Source organism: Rhamphochromis sp. 'chilingali' (genome assembly GCF_963969265.1).
Source record: "Rhamphochromis sp. 'chilingali' genome assembly, chromosome: 11".
NCBI lineage: Eukaryota > Metazoa > Chordata > Actinopteri > Cichliformes > Cichlidae > Rhamphochromis > Rhamphochromis sp. 'chilingali'.
Window position 1 is genome coordinate 8,299,966 of NC_137938.1, and position 18,523 is coordinate 8,318,488.

The following is an 18,523-nucleotide window of genomic DNA, read 5'->3' on the forward strand; positions in this document are numbered from 1 at the left end:
TCAGTCAGCATGTTTTAGTTGTGCTGAGATGAATATGTTGTGAAAGTTGTGCTGACACTAAACTGCAGACATCAGGCTGATATTATACTGATCCACACTGAGGATCTTCATGGTAAAGTCTGTTTTCTTCTTCTCTGGTTTAGTCCATTGACTGCAGCAGAACAATGTTCACATTTCAAACAGTGATACTCAACGTATGGCCCGCGGCCCACACGCGGCCTGCCCACCTTTCCTGATTCAGAGAGAGGGGACCCTGATTAACTGTGCAGCTTCTTCCTCACAGTTCTAAGTATCAGACACAACAATGAATAATCCACAGCTGACTGTCTTTAGCAGGTCAAAGGTCACAGCACACAGCAGACAGTCAGAAATATTCTAACTCTGATCATTTATCAGTTGTGACACTGTGAGACTTGATCAGAGGTGTGATCATCACAGCAGAGTCCTTTTGTGTCAAAGTCACTGAGGATCAAACAGAAACACATGAAGCAGATTTTCCTCTTCTGGCTTTTTATAGCAGATAACCTTCAAAATATTCTGCAGTCGATCAAAAACTGAAGCAAACCATGAATCAACATGTGAACATGACCTGATGCTGCTGAAGTGAAGCAAAGTTACAGAGGTTTGATTACAGACACAGCTGAGAGTTTGTAATCTGTCATCATTTTAAAAAGTTTCCATGGAACAGCAGAAATGAGGCTTTCCTGTCAGAGGCCGACAGCACTGAACACAACAGCAGACTGGTGGCTAATAAACAGTGAATGATGCAGAAACAGATGTTTGAAGCTGTTCTTGGAGTACACTGAGAGAGAGAGAGCTGTGCAGGCAGGAACAGCCAAAGTCAGAGAGAATTCATGAGCATATTTATCAAACGTGAAGCAGAGTTTGGATCTTCTTCTGCTGCTGGTTCACTCAGTTTTGGTTGGAGACAGATGAAACCTGCAGCTTCAGGATCTGTGAGCTGTCCACTTTCAGCCCCGACGGCGTGTCCGTGTACGTGCCGTCGAGTGAACGATCCACGCTCTGTGTTTCCATCTTTATGTGTTTAGCTGCTCTCATTTACTGTTTTAGCTGTTTGCTGCTTGTTGAAATAGTTTGTGAGCTTTAACCTGAGATTCTGGCAAAATACATTTATATTAAACATCGATTAAGGATTGAATGAATCAACATCGTTTTATTCAAATTAAAACCATTTAAATGGGAAAATCTATTTTTTTACACCCGCCTCTAATGCTTGGTAATGTCAGCTGGTCCATGTGCAGCTGGCTGTGAGGCTCAGGGAGCGTCTACAAAGTGCAACACTGAAAAAACATCATCCATAAATATTGAGTAATAACTGGACTCTCATACAGCCAGACTCAAATGCCTTTAAACATCAGCTTATTCTGCTGATCCAAGTCCAACACTGAGTTTGTAAAAACATGTTTGTCAATCATTTTGTTTGGTTTCTGAGGAAGATGATTCAATAACTTGCTGCTAATACACAACATTTCATCATATTTCCTCATAACCCTCTTTTGTCTGACCATTTGATCCCATTTGAATTTGCAATAAAGGATCCACAGAGTTTGGTGACAATAATGACAGTAGATGTTTGTGTGAAAGTGCTGGAAGCAAATGTGTGTGATGTTCTTTCAGTGTTGCACTTTGTAGACGGTCCCTGAGCACTGGTCTCACAGCCAGCTGCACATAGAGACTAGTGTTGTTAGTCCAGGTCAGAAGATGACTTGTTGGAATGAAAATGAGCTTGTAGTTTGTCTGCTTTAATAATGTGACTGGAAAAAGGTGTTGGACTTCAAATGTGTCCATTTCTTTCACACTTCACCTTTAAAAGTGAAGCCATGTGGTTCCTGGAAGGAAAAACACGACTTTTTCAAGTCTTTTTCCTGGTTTTATGAGAAATGTTAGACTTTAATGTGAAACATTCAGAGTTTTTTCTCTTGTTGTGTTTGTTTGAAGCTGCTTCCTGTTGGCTTCAGCTGTTTGGAGTTTCCATTTTCTAAACTTCTACATTCTGAACCTTCTTCAGCTCTGAACAGATGATGAAACACTGAATGATTTCAAGCACTTTGTCTAATAAACTTAAATCTTTCATTCTTTATACAGATTGAAGGACTGTGGTTTGTCAGAGATCAGCTGTGATTATCTGGCAGCAGCGCTGAGGTCCAACCCCTCCCATCTGAGAGAGCTGGACCTGAGTAGCAACAACAAGGAGCTGCAGGATTCAGGAGTGAAGCATCTGTGTGGTTTCCTGAAGAGTCAAGGATGTAAACTTGAAACTCTGAGGTCAGTCAGCATGTTTTAGTTGTGCTGAGATGAATATGATGTGAAAGTTGTGCTGACACTAAACTGCAGACATCAGGCTGATATTATACTGATCCACACTGAGGATCTTCATGGTAAAGTCTGTTTTCTTCTTCTCTGGTTTAGTCCATTGATTGCAGCAGAACAATGATCACATTTCAAACAGTGATACTCAACGTATGGCCCGCGGCCCACACGCGGCCTGCCCACCTTTCCTAATTCAGAGAGAGGGACCCTGATTAACTGTGTAGCTTCTTCCTCACAGTTCTAAGTATTAGACACAACAATGAATAATCCACAGCTGACTGTCTTTAGCAGGTCAAAGGTCATGGCACACAGCAATCTGTGAAACAGTTTGGAACCGGAATTCTTGCACATTTACAAACTGACACTGCTGCATGGCATGCTGGGTAATGCTAGCTGCTCAGGTATGAGCATGCTAACGGCTGTGAGGCTCCGTGGCTGCAGAATACTGAAGAAGAGAAAAGAGAGGCGGAGGATGAAGAAAAGAGGCAGAGATGAAGCAGAAGTTTAGCTCCAAAGAGGAGCTGTCTGTGTGGGCGGGGCTCAGGCAGGTGAAGCAGGTAAAGAGTAATAAATGAAGACAGCGGACAGGATTTGATAAGCTGATGTACAAACATGTTGAATGATGGTGGCAGCTACAGAAACAGGTCCATACATACATGAAGCGTGTCTCCTTTGCATCATCCACATTTGATACTGAGAGTTTCCAGAAGAGCAAACATCAAACACGCCTCCAAACATGTGACGAGTCAGACTGACATCATTTCTACAGAAAACAGTGTGAGCTCTCAGCAGGTCACTTCAATAAGAAGGACAAACAGTGCAGCAGGAATGACTAAACCCACTAACAGTCTGATATCCCCGTGTTCCTGTTGTTCTACAGCATCATCATTAATGCTGCTCCACCACCATCACTGCAGCTGACCAATCAGCTTCTGTCACGTCATGTGACGCTCTGTGACTCAGACTGGAGAAATGCTAAATGGCTAACCTGAAGCTAACCTGAGAAACAGTCAAAGTACTGATGATTCCTACAAAGTGTGTGTGTTCAGTATGAGATGAGTGTGAATGAAATCATGGAGGAGCGGGCCGTGGCTGCTCTCACACACGTTTGCTGCAGGGGCGGATCTACAGAAATGTTCTTAGGGGGGCAAAATCAAAGCCATTATTGTTGACACATATGCAGCTGTTACATCCTGTAATATGCATTAAATACGGTTCAAATACATTAAATGCATTAAATATACATGTTTCATATAAATATACTGTAGCCTACAACTGTATTTTCTTTAGCCCACATAATGAAACCGTTCAGTCAGATAAAGACAGAAGGCCTTTTCCACGTCCCTCTGCTCAATGTTAAAGTGCTGATGATGTTCAAGCTCAGGCAGCAGGAGGGATTTCTAAGCATCCTTCACTGATCCACAACAAAGGTCCAGAGTTTGATCCGTCCTATTACGACAGGAAACATATTGATAAGAGTTTCAAAGTGTCTTTGTAAGCAGACATGATTGACATGAGCCAGTCTGAGTTTGGTTCCTGCAGCTTGTGCTTCATAAACAGAGCTGAAGCAGAGGCAGCGTGTGCTTGCAGGTGAATGTACACTGCTGTTATAAGAGCTGTGGAAACTCGGGTCAAAAGGACGTAACCATACTGCTGACAGTTCCAGGACAGTCACAGAGTTACAGCATCATTTGTGAACATAAAGACAGAAAGCTCATCAAAATCCTGGGATTAAAAGTCTGTCCTGGTGGTGTCCAGTCAAACACGTCTCTGTGAAAGCTTCAATCCAACAGGCTCCAAAGTCCTTCTGCTCATTTCCTCGCCAGGTTCTTGATGCTCCTGTACCATCTCTCTGTCATCCTCCTCGCTCCCTCTTTGCACTCACAGTCTTTGTGCATCATTAACACTCACATGTGAAAAACCAAAGTTTTACTGAGCAGAAGATGATCATCAGTGACTCTGTCTTTAAAATACTCTTGTTAGAAATGTACGACTTTAATGTGAAACATTCAGAGTTTTTTCTCTTGTTGTGTTTGTTTGAAGCTGCTTCCTGTTGGCTTCAGCTGTTTGGAGTTTCCATTTTCTAAACTTCTACATTCTGAACCTTCTTCAGCTCTGAACAGATGATGAAACACTGAATGATTTCAAGCACTTTGTCTAATAAACTTACATCTTTCATTCTTTATACAGATTGGTGAGCTGTGATTTGTCAGAGATCAGCTGTGATTATCTGGAAGCAGTGCTGAAGCTCAACCCTTCGTATCCCAGAGAGGTGGACCTGAGCTCCAACAAGCTGCAGGATTCAGGAGTGAAGCAGCTGTGTGTTCTTCTGGGGAAACCACAACATCGAATTGAAACTCTGAGGTCAGTCAGCATGTTTTAGTTGTTTGATACTGTCGATCTGTGGAACTAAAACCTTTATACAGGAAGTTTGGTTCAGCTCTTTGTAGACCTTCTAATCTCTGATCCTCTGAGTCTTACTCAGTAGTTGACGCAGAGGTGTGAAGCCTATGTGGGTGAGGACACTCGCCCAGCTCTAACTACTTTGACGTCCAGGTGTCTTCCCTGCTTGTCCTGATACAAACAAACCTGAGTAACCTTGCAGGTCAGATCTCATCAGTCACACCTGTTATGGCAGCTCTCCTCTAGATTGTAGTTCTTGTTAACCTGGGATGGTTTTAGAAGCCTGGACCACAGACTCCAAGGGAAGATATTACTGGGAAAGGCCAAAGCAACCTATTAGACCCATTAAACACTAACATAGATGAATACTCAGATTTAAACCTTTATTGTTTCACAAAGGGTTAAAAAGGGAACGTCCACAGTTTAGACTGCAGCAGATTTTATTAAAGCAGTTTGACAGGAGCAAAGCAAAAAATACAAAGAATAAGTGTTTAAAATATTAATACATATAACATAATAATAAAAGAAGAGCCAAATAATGATAAAAAGAATGAAAAAGTTGTCCAGAGCAGCAGGATGTCTGAGGTCTGCAGAAACACAAAAACACAGCAGCTAGAATAGAATAGAATAGAATTCAACTTTATTGTCATTGCACATGCACAGGTACAGGGCAACGAAATGCAGTTTGCATCCATCCAGAAGTGCTTTAGTGATATAGATATATTACAATATATATTAGCAATAATATAGATATGTGAGTATATTACAGAAATGGGTCTATTATGGTATGTTATAATGTACACGGTATGAAGTATGTTGTGAATATTCTATAACTATAAGTATGTACAGGCTGTAGTGAGTACAAGCTATGTACAGGATATGAACAGGATATAAATATGAAAAACTATACAGAATATGAAATAAATAACTTTACAGAATCTGAGATATACAGCTATACAGAAATGGGAACTATGCAAGTTGTAAACAGTTGTAGGGTTAAAAATTATCAAATGTACAGAATGATTACTTACACAGAGCTATACAGTAGTGCAGTTAAGATAAGTGAGGGTGTAGATAGTTTCTACAGAGGCTATATAAAGTGCTAGTGGTTGTGAGTGGTGGTTCAGTCCATGTTATTATTGTGTGTTTGAGGGTACAGTTGTCCATTGTGGGTGTGTGTATGTTCAGTCCATGAGTTTAACGTGGGTCAGATGTCAGGAGGCAGAGTTCAGGAGTCTGACAGCTGTGGGGAAGAAGCTGTTCCGGTACCTGGTGGTCTTAGTCCGGAGGCTCCTGTAGCGCCTCCCAGAGGGCAGGAGGGTGAAGAGTCCATGTGATGGGTGACTGGGGTCTTTGATGATTTTCCCAGCCCTTTTCAGACACCGCTTCCTGTAGATGTCTTTTATGGCAATAAAAGACATTTACAGGAAGCGGTGTCTGAAAAGGGCTGGGAAAATCAGTGGTGCTCCGGCGATGCGCTGGGCAGTTTTCATGACCCTCTGCAACGCCTTCCGGTCCGAGGTAGAGCAGTTCCCGTACCAGACTGTTATACAGTTGGTCAGGATGCTCTCGATGGTGCAACGATAGAAGTTCACCAGGATGTCTGAGGACAGGTGGTTCTTCCTCAGAGTCCTCAAGAAGAAGAGGCGCTGGTGAGCCTTCTTGACCAGCTTGGAGCAGTTGGTCGTCCAGGTGAGATCCTCGGAGATGTGGACTCCCAGGAACTTGAAGCTGCTCACACGCTCCACAGCCGTCCCCTTAATGTGGATGGGTGGATGTGGGTCAGCATTCCTCCTGTAGTCCACGATGAGCTCCTTGGTCTTCTCGGTGTTAAGCAGCAGGTTGTTTCTGTCGCACCACTCAGCCAGACGATCCACCTCCTAAAAATAGTTGTTGAAAGAAAACGAGGTGGGAGCTGCTGATTCCTGAGCTTTGATACTGGATTAGCTTCAGTAGTTATTCCCATCACTGCTGTAGGAGCTACATTTAGTCACAGCTGATTGTCTTCTTTGACCAGTCAGAATGACTACTGTTGTAAAAACAAGCACACAAAGAACCAATGAGAGTGAAGAACAGGATAAAGAGCTTGTGTGATGGAGGCAAAGCAATAATCAGCAGACTGTAGCAGTTTATATCTGGCTGAAAGTAGAAGGAGCTCAGCGGAGCTCAGTCCCATATCTTTGGTTAGAAACAACATCAGTGATTTACTGCTGCTCGAGATGATTCCAGCAGCTCTCATTACAGCAGCTGATGAGAGAAACAGCTGATGGCTCACAGCTCGTGCACTGTTGGATCTCCAGATGTTCACATGGCTGAAGTCTGTGAAAAAACTGTGGTCCATGTAGTTCACACAGCCTCAGATTGGACCGAGCTCCCTGGATCACTGCAGCATCCTCAGCTGGTACATGGACGTCTCTGTTCCTCAGTTTTGGAGCCCCTGCAGGACCGTCCACACCACCAGGGTCTCCTCACTCACCTTTCCTTTGTCCTCGTCCTTCATCGGCTGTGCTGTGTCTTTGTTCCTGCAGTGTTGCTTTGTGAGGATGGATCATCTACTGCAGCTCCAGATAAAGACAGATCACAGTTTTGAATAAAATCCTTGTGATGTTTTGGAGGTCTGTATACAGCTGCACCGAGTGTCGGCCGGGACGCCCCAAACAACAAACATCACAAGTTCAAAACTTGAATAAGAGTCAGTTAAGAGTTGTTTGCATGCGAGCTTCTTCCTAAAAACAGCCTCCACTCCACCACGTCCTGTCATCTCACAGTCAGAAGGTAAAAGTTCAGTAAAACAGCTGGACTCACTGGCTCTCTGCCAGGTTTCCAAGCATTGGAGCCAGTTCCTGATTAGTGAAGAAGTCCTTTAGAAGAAAAGTTTTGTTTGCTAGCGATCAAGTATTAACAAGACTGATTCTTAGTGGTATCGGTGGCTCATCGGCCGATGTGGGTGCCCGACCTATCGGCCGTAGGTTCTGAGGGTTTACTCCACCTGAGCGTAGACGGGGAGGACGCTGGGCGGGTTTATTGTAGTACACCCAACAACAGGTGTCAGACAGGTGTAAGCCATATCCAGAGAGTGCCAGTAGTTGATGCGGTCGAATCCAGTCAGGTTAGGCTGAGGTGTTTTTCCAAGTCGTATCCAGGTAACCTTCATTCTCACCAATAAGCCACTGCAAAAGTACACTTAGTCCAAAGTCACCATGTCATTCAGAGCTTTCTTGATAATTATGGGCTAGCTGATGTATGAAGATTTCATAATCCTGCTTCACGTCAATACTCTTTTTTTTCTAATGTCCATAAAACATATATTTGTATAGAAAAACGTCTCCCTTTAGTTACAGAATGTGATTATAAGACTGGTGATTTCTCCTCGTTTTTTCAGTGTGTATTCCTGATGCCTGCTCCAACTATCAGCCATGGAGATTCAACTCAGTGTTGTTAGCAGATGAAGAGTTTTTCAGTTACAAAAGGTCTGAGAGGCCAAATAATTTCATTTTGTGCAAAATAGAATAAAATAGTGACCAAGCGCCTCTCTGTTAGCTGATGAAATTACTAAACTACATGCTGTGTACAGCCACTCTCCTGAGCCTGTATTATATACACAGTGGTTACAATGACAAACTGAATACAATCTCACAAAACAGGCTGAGTATCTGATTTCAAAGTTGCGCAGCTATGCTTATGAACTCAATCTAATTCTGAAATTGAAACGGCCATACGGAGCATGCAGTCTGGAAAATCTGCTGCCCTGACGGGTATCCATCTGGTTTCTTCATAAAGTTTTCTGACCGACTGAATTCACTGTTAAAATCAACTTTTGAAGAATCCTTCCTCTAATAGTCGTTGCCTCCAACAATGCATCAAGCAGTGATGTGTTTAATTGTAAAACAGGAAAAAGACCATTTAGATTGTCGTTCATGTCGTTTAATATCTTTGTTCATCACAGACACCAAGATCCTGGCTCAAGTGTTGGCCCGTCGGTTACACAAGTATTTGTCCTCCATTATTTCACAGGACCAGACGGGCTTTATTAGGCACTCTTTTTTTAACATTAAAGCTCTATTAAATATAATTTATACCCATGTTAAAGTTGATACATTGGAAACTGTAGTTTGGCTTGATGCAGAAAAGGTGTTGGATCGGGTGAGATGGGATTTTTTTTTATACGCTTAAAAAATGTGGCTTTAATTTTGTATCTTGGATAAAAGTATTGTATTGCTCCCCTCTAACAGCTGTCCGGACTAACAATAATCTGTCCCCCAGGACAGGGATGCCCTCTGTCTCCTTTTTGCCGTTGAACCGCTAGCTGTTGCTCTGAGACAATGTGTTGGTGTTGAGGGAAAACATCGAGGGGGTATCGAACATGAAGTCTCTCTTTATTCCGACGACATGCTTTTATTTATTTCCAACCCATCGAATAGCCTCCACAAACCTTTGGATAGACTTACAGTGATAATAATAATACATTTTATTTATAGGCACCTTTAAGAGCCTCAAGGTACACCTGTGAGCATGGACGCGCTTGTTTTTAAAAGGTTCCTTCATGTAATGATCTGCTAGAGGGTGTGGGGGGGCCACAGCCCCGTCCACCAGGGCATGAAGCAGGTATGGAGGACATCAAGACTCCAGACATCCAGAGGCCCTCAGAACACAAGAGACCAAGGAAGACCAACAGAGGGGCAGCCGCGTCACTATCCCAGAAAGAGCTGAGGAGAGCCCCAGATGAGGGGTCACTCAGCAGCCGCGGAGCAGAAGCCAGGGGGGTTGCAGTGACGCACCCGTGAGCTCCTCCGGCAGCCAGCTGTGCCAGAGTGACCGAGCCCCAGGCCCAGAGGCTGAGGGCACCCCACCCCCGAAGGGGCCTGAGCGAGCCCCAGGCTCCAGGCCACGACAAGCAGCCACCAAGGAGTGAGCCGGTGTGTACCTGGACGCCCATCCCCGGACACAAAGAACCACCAACGCACCGATGTCTGCGGGCGTCTGCCACTGGCAGGGGGAGTGGTGTGGGGAGATAGGCCTCCATACCTTGGAGGGCCACATAGGTGATGTGTCTAACAGCTTGATAGGATCCAAAGGTGACTGCCATTGGAAAGAGTTATTTTTTAAACACAGGCTTGAAAAAGTCTTCAAATATTTTGTTTTTAATTATTTAAAAGTTGTTAAAAGTAAATTGAAATTGTTATAATTGCTATAAATTCAACAAAAAGTGATGTGTTACCCCACAATGGTTCAGACAGCAACATTGTTTTCTTGGCCTTATAATCACACTGACAGTTGTTTTCATTACTACAATTTAGGATTACTAGTAAAAAATACGTTTATCATTATCTTTATCTACATGTAAATTTAAAAATGAAAGTCTGTCCTGGTGGTGTCCAGTCAAACACGTCTCTGTGAAAGTTTCAATCCAACAGGCTCCAAAATCCTTCTGCTCATTTCCTCGCCGGGTTCTTGATGCTCCTGTACCATCTCTCTGTCATCCTCCTCGCTCCCTCTTTGCACTCACAGTCTTTGTGCATCATTAACACTCACATGTGGAAAACCAAAGTTTTACTGAGCAGAAGATGATCATCAGTGACGCTGTCTTTAAAATACTCTTGTTAGAAATGTACGACTTTAATGTGAAACATTCAGAGTTTTTTCTCTTGTTGTGTTTGTTTGAAGCTGCTCCCTGTTGGCTTCAGCTGTTTGGAGTTTCCATTTTCTAAACTTCTACATTCTGAACCTTCTTCAGCTCTGAACAGATGATGAAACACTGAATGATTTCAAGCTCACACTTTGTCTAATAAACTTACATCTTTCATTCTTTATACAGATTGAAGCGCTGTGGTCTGTCAGAGATCAGCTGTGATTATCTGGCAGTAGCACTGAAGTCCAACCCCTCCCATCTGAGAGAGCTGGACCTGAGTAACAACAAGGAGCTGCAGGATCCAGGAGTGAAGCATCTGTGTGGTTTTCTGGAGAGTCCAGGATTTAAACTTGAAACTCTGAGGTCAGTCAGCATGTTTTAGTTGTGCTGAGATGAATATGTTGTGAAAGTTGTGCTGACACTAAACTGCAGACATCAGGCTGATATTATACTGATCCACACGGAGGATCTTCATGGTAAAGTCTGTTTTCTTCTTCTCTGGTTTAGTCCATTGACTGTAGCAGAACAATGTTCACATTTCAAACAGTGATACTCAACGTATGGCCCGCGGCCCACACGCGGCCTGCCCACCTTTCCTGATTCAGAGAGAGGGGACCCTGATTAACTGTGTAGCTTCTTCCTCACAGTTCTAAGTATCAGACACAACAATGAATAATCCACAGCTGACTGTCTTTAGCAGGTCAAAGGTCACAGCACACAGCAGACAGTCAGAAATATTCTAACTCTGATCATTTATCAGTTGTGACACTGTGAGACTTGATCAGAGGTGTGATCATCACAGCAGAGGCCTTTGTGTCAAAGTCACTGAGGATCAAACAGAAACACATGAAGCAGATTTTCCTCTTCTGGCTTTTTATAGCAGATAACCTTCAAAATATTCTGCAGTCGATCAAAAACTGAAGGAAACCAAATGTGTTATCTACCACAAATTCTTTAACATGGCAAGATTTTGGATGGAAGAATTTAATTAGATTCTTCATCACACCAAAGCAGAAATCCAAAATAAGTGGTTCAGGCGCTTCATGCTGGAGGGAGTGCGGGGAGGTCGCTGCAGGTTGCTTCCGTGTCTTCTGGTCATGCCCTAAACTGAAGACCTTTTGGGAAGAGATTAAACAAATGGTGATGGATGTGCTGGAAGTAACACTGGACTTCTCCTTTAGTACCATGTACCTTGGGAATATCCCTGAGGATATAAATAACAGAGACTCATACTTACTGAAAATAGTTATGGTTGCATGCAAAAAGGCAATTACTAAGTGTTTGTTGCAGACAAGCCCCCCCCCACACGGAAGCTGGTCATAGACATTATTAACACAATTCATCATATGGAACTGATCACCCTCTCACTGCGGCTACAGAAGGAGAAAGGAGAGAAACTTTGGGAACGATGGGATCGTTATACGTCAAGAGACTAGAAACTGATACCTCTGTGATGCAGAGGGACAACTGCGAATTTGTTTGAATGGAACATGCACCTGTGTAATATGTAGTATGTGTAAGTAAAACAAGGCGTTGTGTATTTTGGAATATGCGAACATATGTGACTGTGTTGGTTTCCCTTGCCCTCCTTAGTTCTGTATGTAAAATAAGATGAAAATCAATAAAGAGAAAGTATTAAAAAAAAAAACTGAAGGAAACCATGAAGCAGACTGGTGGCTAATAAACAGTGAATGATGCAGAAACAGATGTTTGAAGCTGTTCTTGGAGTACACTGAGAGAGAGAGAGCTGTGCAGGCAGGAACAGCCAAAGTCAGAGAGAATTCATGAGCATATTTATCAAACGTGAAGCAGAGTTTGGATCTTCTTCTGCTGCTGGTTCACTCAGTTTTGGTTGGAGACAGATGAAACCTGCAGCTTCAGGATCTGTGAGCTGTCCACTTTCAGCCCCGACGGCGTGTCCGTGTACGTGCCGTCGAGTGAACGATCCACGCTCTGTGTTTCCATCTTTATGTGTTTAGCTGCTCTCATTTACTGTTTTAGCTGTTTGCTGCTTGTTGAAATAGTTTGTGAGCTTTAACCTGAGATTTTGGCAAAATACATTTATATTAAACATCGATTCAGGATTGAATGAATCAACATCGTTTTATTCAAATTAAAACCATTTAAATGGGAAAATCTATTTTTTTACACCCGCCTCTAATGCTTGGTAATGTCAGCTGGTCCATGTGCAGCTGGCTGTGAGGCTCAGGGAGCGTCTACAAAGTGCAACACTGAAAAAACATCATCCATAAATATTGAGTAATAACTGGACTCTCATACAGCCAGACTCAAATGCCTTTAAACATCAGCTTATCCTGCTGATCCAAGTCCAACACTGAGTTTGTAAAAACATGTTTGTCAATCATTTTGTTTGGTTTCTGAGGAAGATGATTCAATAACTTGCTGCTAATACACAACATTTCATCATATTTCCTCATAACCCTCTTTTGTCTGACCATTTGATCCCATTTGAATTTGCAATAAAGGATCCACAGAGTTTGGTGACAATAATGACAGTAGATGTTTGTGTGAAAGTGCTGGAAGCAAATGAGTGTGTGATGTTCTTTCAGTGTTGCACTTTGTAGACGGTCCCTGAGCACTGGTCTCACAGCCAGCTGCACATAGAGACCAGTGTTGTTAGTCCAGGTCAGAAGATGACTTGTTGGAATGAAAATGAGCTTGTAGTTTGTCTGCTTTAATAATGTGACTGGAAAAAGGTGTTGGACTTCAAATGTGTCCATTTCTTTCACACTTCACCTTTAAAAGTGAAGCCATGTGGTTCCTGGAAGGAAAAACACGACTTTTTCAAGTCTTTTTCCTGGTTTTATGAGAAATGTACGACTTTAATGTGAAACATTCAGAGTTTTTTCTCTTGTTGTGTTTGTTTGAAGCTGCTTCCTGTTGGCTTCAGCTGTTTGGAGTTTCCATTTTCTAAACTTCTACATTCTGAACCTTCTTCAGCTCTGAACAGATGATGAAACACTGAATGATTTCAAGCACTTTGTCTAATAAACTTACATCTTTCATTCTTTATACAGATTGAAGGACTGTGGTTTGTCAGAGATCAGCTGTGATTATCTGGCAGTAGCACTGAAGTCCAACCCCTCCCATCTGAGAGAGCTGGACCTGAGTAACAACAAGGAGCTGCAGGATTCAGGAGTGAAGCATCTGTGTGGTTTTCTGGAGAGTCCAGGATGTAAACTTGAAACTCTGAGGTCAGTCAGCATGTTTTAGTTGTGCTGAGATGAATATGATGTGAAAGTTGTGCTGACACTAAACTGCAGACATCAGGCTGATATTATACTGATCCACACGGAGGATCTTAATGGTAAAGTCTGTTTTCTTCTTCTCTGGTTTAGTCCATTGACTGCAGCAGAACAATGTTCACATTTCAGACGTTCAAAGAAAAATCCTCCACTGGATAATTCACTGTGAAACTCTCAAACTCTTCATTGCACCTTAAAGTCTGTCTGACACTGAAATCCAAAGCAAAATGTGCGTTTGCTTTACAGACAGCTGTTCAACACAAACATACACACATCATCCAAAACACAGTCCAACATCCAAATCTCCTCCACTGCCAGCATGAATGATGGGAAAGAGAAGGAGGAACACTTTGACATTCAGGGTTAGAATGAGCTTCATAAAGCAGACTGTGAAGATCAAAGCTGCATTAGAAAGCTTACATGAATGAATGAGTGGACAGAGATCATCTGAAGCACTTCAAAGGCTTTAAATCAGCACATTTCTCTTTATTCTATGTCAGCTCTGTTAGTTTCTCTCAGTTTTCTGTGGAATGAAGCTAACAGCAGGATAATAAGAGGCTGACCAACCTATTAAAGGTTGTAATTTGTATATGAAAAAGTGCTTTGGCTCAGCAGGGATCAGCTTACAGGTAGAATACAGCTGCTGGATGCGATTAGCATGTCATAGCTATCTACCAAACTGCTAACTGGGGAATTTCAGGCCATCTATGAATCATTTTTGCTAACTGTTTAGGCTCACAGGGCTGGAGCCTGTGCCCTAGCTGTCATAGGGCAAGAGGTGTGGTCCACCTGCACAGGTGAGCAGTCCATCACAGGGCCAACAGAGAGAGACAGAGAAGCACTCTCTCACATCCACACCTACAGCCAATTTAGAAGCACCAATGAACCTAAGCAGCATTTCATTGGACTGTGGGAGAACATCCAACCTCCACAGAAAGGCCCAGCTGACCAACCTACAACCTTCTTGCTTTAAGGCACTAGTGCTAACCACCTTTCCCCATTTCAGCCCAAATCCTGCATTTTCCTGTTTCTTACTACAGGCCAGCTACACTAACACTTTATCATCAGACACTGCCACCTAGTGGATGAAGTTTTAGTTCCATTTGAAGCTTCAGATTACAGTTAGTTCCTTTACAAAGAGGTGGAGGTGGTGGGGCCACAGCACCATCATCACTGAGTGCCATAGGACACTTAACCTTTGTTTCCATATGCTGGGAACTTCCTGTTGTTCCAAGGAGGACTGGAAAATGTGTGAAAATCTCCCAGTCAGTTCCTCACAGCACACTTCAATTCTTTCCCTCCCACAGCATCAGGACCAGGGCTTTTTCTCTCTTTGGTCCCACTAAGAGATTTCCACACAAACACCTCATCAGTGGGACTCTCAGAGCTACCGGCCCTTTGCTACAATCACAAAGCTCTTCATTGAAATCAATGGTATCAAAGCTGGAATCCAATGAGTCCAAGTCTTCTGCTGATTGAGCATCACATTCATCTTTGCTCCTTGTTCTGCATCCCCACCATGGACTTCATTCCTTTCCAAGCCAGCTTTGAGTGTCCTTTAGTGTATCTTTCATTTTTTATACAGATTGAGGGGCTGTGATTTGTCAGAGATCAGCTGTGATTATCTGGCAGCAGCACTGAAGTCCAACCCCTCCCATCTGAGAGAGCTGGACCTGAGAGGAAGCAACCTGTGGCATTCAAATTTGGAGCAGCTGTCTGATCTTCAGCAGAGTCCAGACTACAGACTGGAGAAACTGAGGTCAGTAGAGTGATGGAGTGAGTGGGTGGTGCTGTCAGCAGTATTGTACTAAACACAGTCAGTATGAAACAAAGATCCAGTGTTTCCTGTAAAGCTGCAGCTTCTCAGTGAAGCTGTGAGAGGAGAATGGTGACAGGCTTCTGGATTGGACACAAACACTTCCTGTTTCTCACCTTTATGGTCACCATAGTAACGGCTGACACGCTCTGATCAAACACTGTCAACAGCCAATCAGCTCTGAACAAAGCAGCACGCAGACCAATGACTGCATTCATTTCCAAGTTTAAAGCAGTGAAGAACACAGTCTGTTGGTGAGGAAGAATTTAGTGAGAGCAGATGTTTGGATGGAATTCCTCCAGTTAACAGCTGGAACCGTCCATCTGGATTGTTGGGCTTGTTGTTGGGGTTCCTACAGAGCTCAGAGTGGACACACCAAGGTTCTTCTAACGAATGAAAGTCCAAACTCAAACTAGGAGTGAAAAACATTTTCAGCAACTTCAATAAAAATCCAAAGATTAGAGAAAGTGAAGCAACAATGAGTCCTAGTACAGTCCCAGCACTGAAGTCCCTGCTGCTCTTTATACTGGATGTGCTGCATCACTGACTGACAGCTGATGAAGAGTCTCTGGAAACACTCGTTTATCTCCTCTGCTCTTCCTCCTTCTCTCTGCAGGTGGAGGTGATGATGGTAAACAGGACGGTGTGTGTGCTGAGAGAGGAGCAGCTGTGTCCTGATGATCCAGAGAGGTTGAAGCAGCAGCAGCTTGTGTGTAGAGACGCTCTGACTGGGCCATGTTACTGGGAGGTGGAGAGGAGAGCTTCATCCAGCAGTGACTGACAGAGGAATGAAGTGCAGATGACTGTCAGTGCTGCAGAGTGAACTGCTCTGAGAACAGCTCCACTGTCAGACACAATGTAGAGTCCAGCATCAGCCCTGTGTGTCCCTCTGGATCTGACAGAGGATCATCAGTGTATCTGGACTGCTCTGCTGCTGCTCTGTCCTTCTACAGTCTCTGCACAGTCTCTGTCTCACTCTGGAAAGATTTTACAACTTGTGTAATTACAGAACATTAATATTATATTCAAACATGTGATCTTCTCTTTATTTCTGAATCTTTACCAAATAAAGAAAAAACAAACTAACAAACAGAACCTGTCGTGTCCTTTTTCACCACATCTGTGAATCTTTTCTGTGTTTTTCCTCTTTTCCTCCTTCCTGCAGCTCCATTTTCATCATTCCATGTCCAGTATATGTGAACATGTCCAAAGCATCTGAGCCTCATGTTACCCGTTTGTGTGAGTTACGCCTGTCGTTGTGTTGTGGTATATAAATCAGGGGCAGGAGACAGCGCTGGATCTCTGAGTTCTTTACTGTCAATTTCTGCAACATCTGCAATATCTAGAAATGCAAACCTGTGAGCTGTGTGTGTTGTGCATCTGCTCAGCCACCTCTCCTCCGGCCATGCTGGAAGCAGCTGTGCGTTTGACAGTTTTATCCACTCTACAATAATCTAACAAATTAAATGTTCAAAAATATCAACTTAAGCACTTCAAAGTCAACAAAAAGCTTAAAACAATTAAATAATATTTCACTGAAAAAACAACAGCTCATAAGAACGATACACAAAATAATACAGAAACAAACAAATACAACTTATTAACCAGGATCCATGTTTTTGTCACAAACACTGAATCAGCTGATTCACTCTTTATGTTGCTGAGTTTGTTTTGTGATTATAGTTCTGGTTTCTGTTTCTGTGTCTTCACTGTGTCCCACGTCTCATTACTTTGGACTCTGTGTCATATTTCCTTTTTTTACTTTGACAGTCCTGTGTTAGTGTTTCCTGTCTCGTGTGTGTAATTGGTCCCAGCTGTGTTTCCCTCCTGTCTCCCGTTCCCTGATTACTAAACTGCGTCCACGCCGCCGGCGCTGCTCTCCACAGCTGGATTCCAGGATTTCAGAGCATCCAGACACAGACTGCTAACCTCTCCCTGCAAGAAATAAGCTCCGCCTCTTCCTTTCCTGTATATGAGTGATTTGATTCTGACATGAGACACAATGAGTTTTCTGTTTATTGTGACTTAAAGCGAGCAGGCAAAGACACTAAACTGTGTTTCCAGCTCTCTGAAGCTGCTTTTTGTGTTGCTCCCACAATACTGTCTAAAACAGTCAGTGAGGAAAACTCAGTTTATGTTTTCAAGCTCATTGTGAGAGGGCACATTGTGTTCCTGCAAGTGCTGATTTTGTCTGCATCCCTGAGTTTACTGAGCTGCCTCCAAGGACGTATGAAACCCAGTGTGTTAAGGCTGCATCTCCCAGATGTTTCCACCTTTCCAGCACAGACGATGAATGTTCCCACAAAGGCTCAGCCAAAGACTGTTTTATTTTCTGAGTGTTCGCCTCAAGAGATTGCTCAGTGAGCACCTGAATGTTTCTGGGACATCGAACACTAACTCGAACTTCAAGTCTGGTTCTGAAGCTGCACATGCAAAGACTGTTTCTGGTTGTAGAGACCTGGCTGTTCCAGGGATTGTAACCTCCCCAGGACCTCCCCAGAGGCTGAGCTGCTGACCTCAGCTGACTCTGGAACCTTGAAGGTAACTAAGTTTGCACCGCTCGGGTGAGCCATTTCAGCTGCAACAGCCTCCACAGAGAGCTCACGCAAGCTTACCCAGGCTGCTGAGGATTTTATGCTGCTGCAGCCCAAAAGGCATCCTGAGCTGGCTGACAGCCACCCACAGCTTCAGCTGCCTCAGCCAGGGGTCTCCACACCTGCTGGCCCTGCATCTGCTCCGACTGGGGGCTCCGGAGAGCCGCGCCAGCCATCCATCTCTGCTGGGGCTCCTGTTTGAGAATGTAGGAGTGTAAACTTCAAATATCTGCTCGGTTTGTCAAGATATCACATATTTGCAAAAGTGCTCCAACGTTTTTGGAGACGTCTGTTACCCACCAGCTCGATAGCTAACTGGGAGGTCGAGGGTCACTAGAGCTGGCGAGAACAGTGAACTCCCAGCACATTGTCTTTGGACCCCTGCAGTCTTTGGCTACTCAGGTTAAACATGATATATAAGTCACTTAGATAACTTAAAAATGTTATCGTTTGGCTTTTTTCAGTGTTTTTTGTTTGGTTTGGC

At 43.4% G+C, this 18,523-nt stretch overlaps 1 protein-coding gene across 11 annotated transcripts in view; it reads left to right on the plus strand.

Annotated features, from left to right (window-relative positions):
• Positions 1–16,527, plus strand: part of LOC308406529 (NACHT, LRR and PYD domains-containing protein 12-like) — a 108,063-nt gene extending 91,536 nt beyond the window's left edge. For 9 of the 11 annotated variants that reach the window (XM_080897592.1, XM_080897598.1, XM_080897600.1 and 6 more), the window contains 6 exons: positions 2,107–2,286; positions 4,522–4,695; positions 10,550–10,726; positions 13,402–13,578; positions 15,215–15,390; positions 16,067–16,527. In XM_080897592.1, coding sequence (XP_080753718.1) covers positions 2,107–2,286; positions 4,522–4,695; positions 10,550–10,726; positions 13,402–13,578; positions 15,215–15,390; positions 16,067–16,071 — 889 coding nt within the window. In that variant the 3' untranslated portion in view covers positions 16,072–16,527. The remainder of the gene's footprint in view (positions 1–2,106; positions 2,287–4,521; positions 4,696–10,549; positions 10,727–13,401; positions 13,579–15,214; positions 15,391–16,066) is intronic. The other 2 variants (XM_080897597.1, XM_080897601.1) reach the window with 2 other exon arrangements.
• The last annotated feature ends 1,996 nt before the right edge of the window (positions 16,528–18,523 follow it).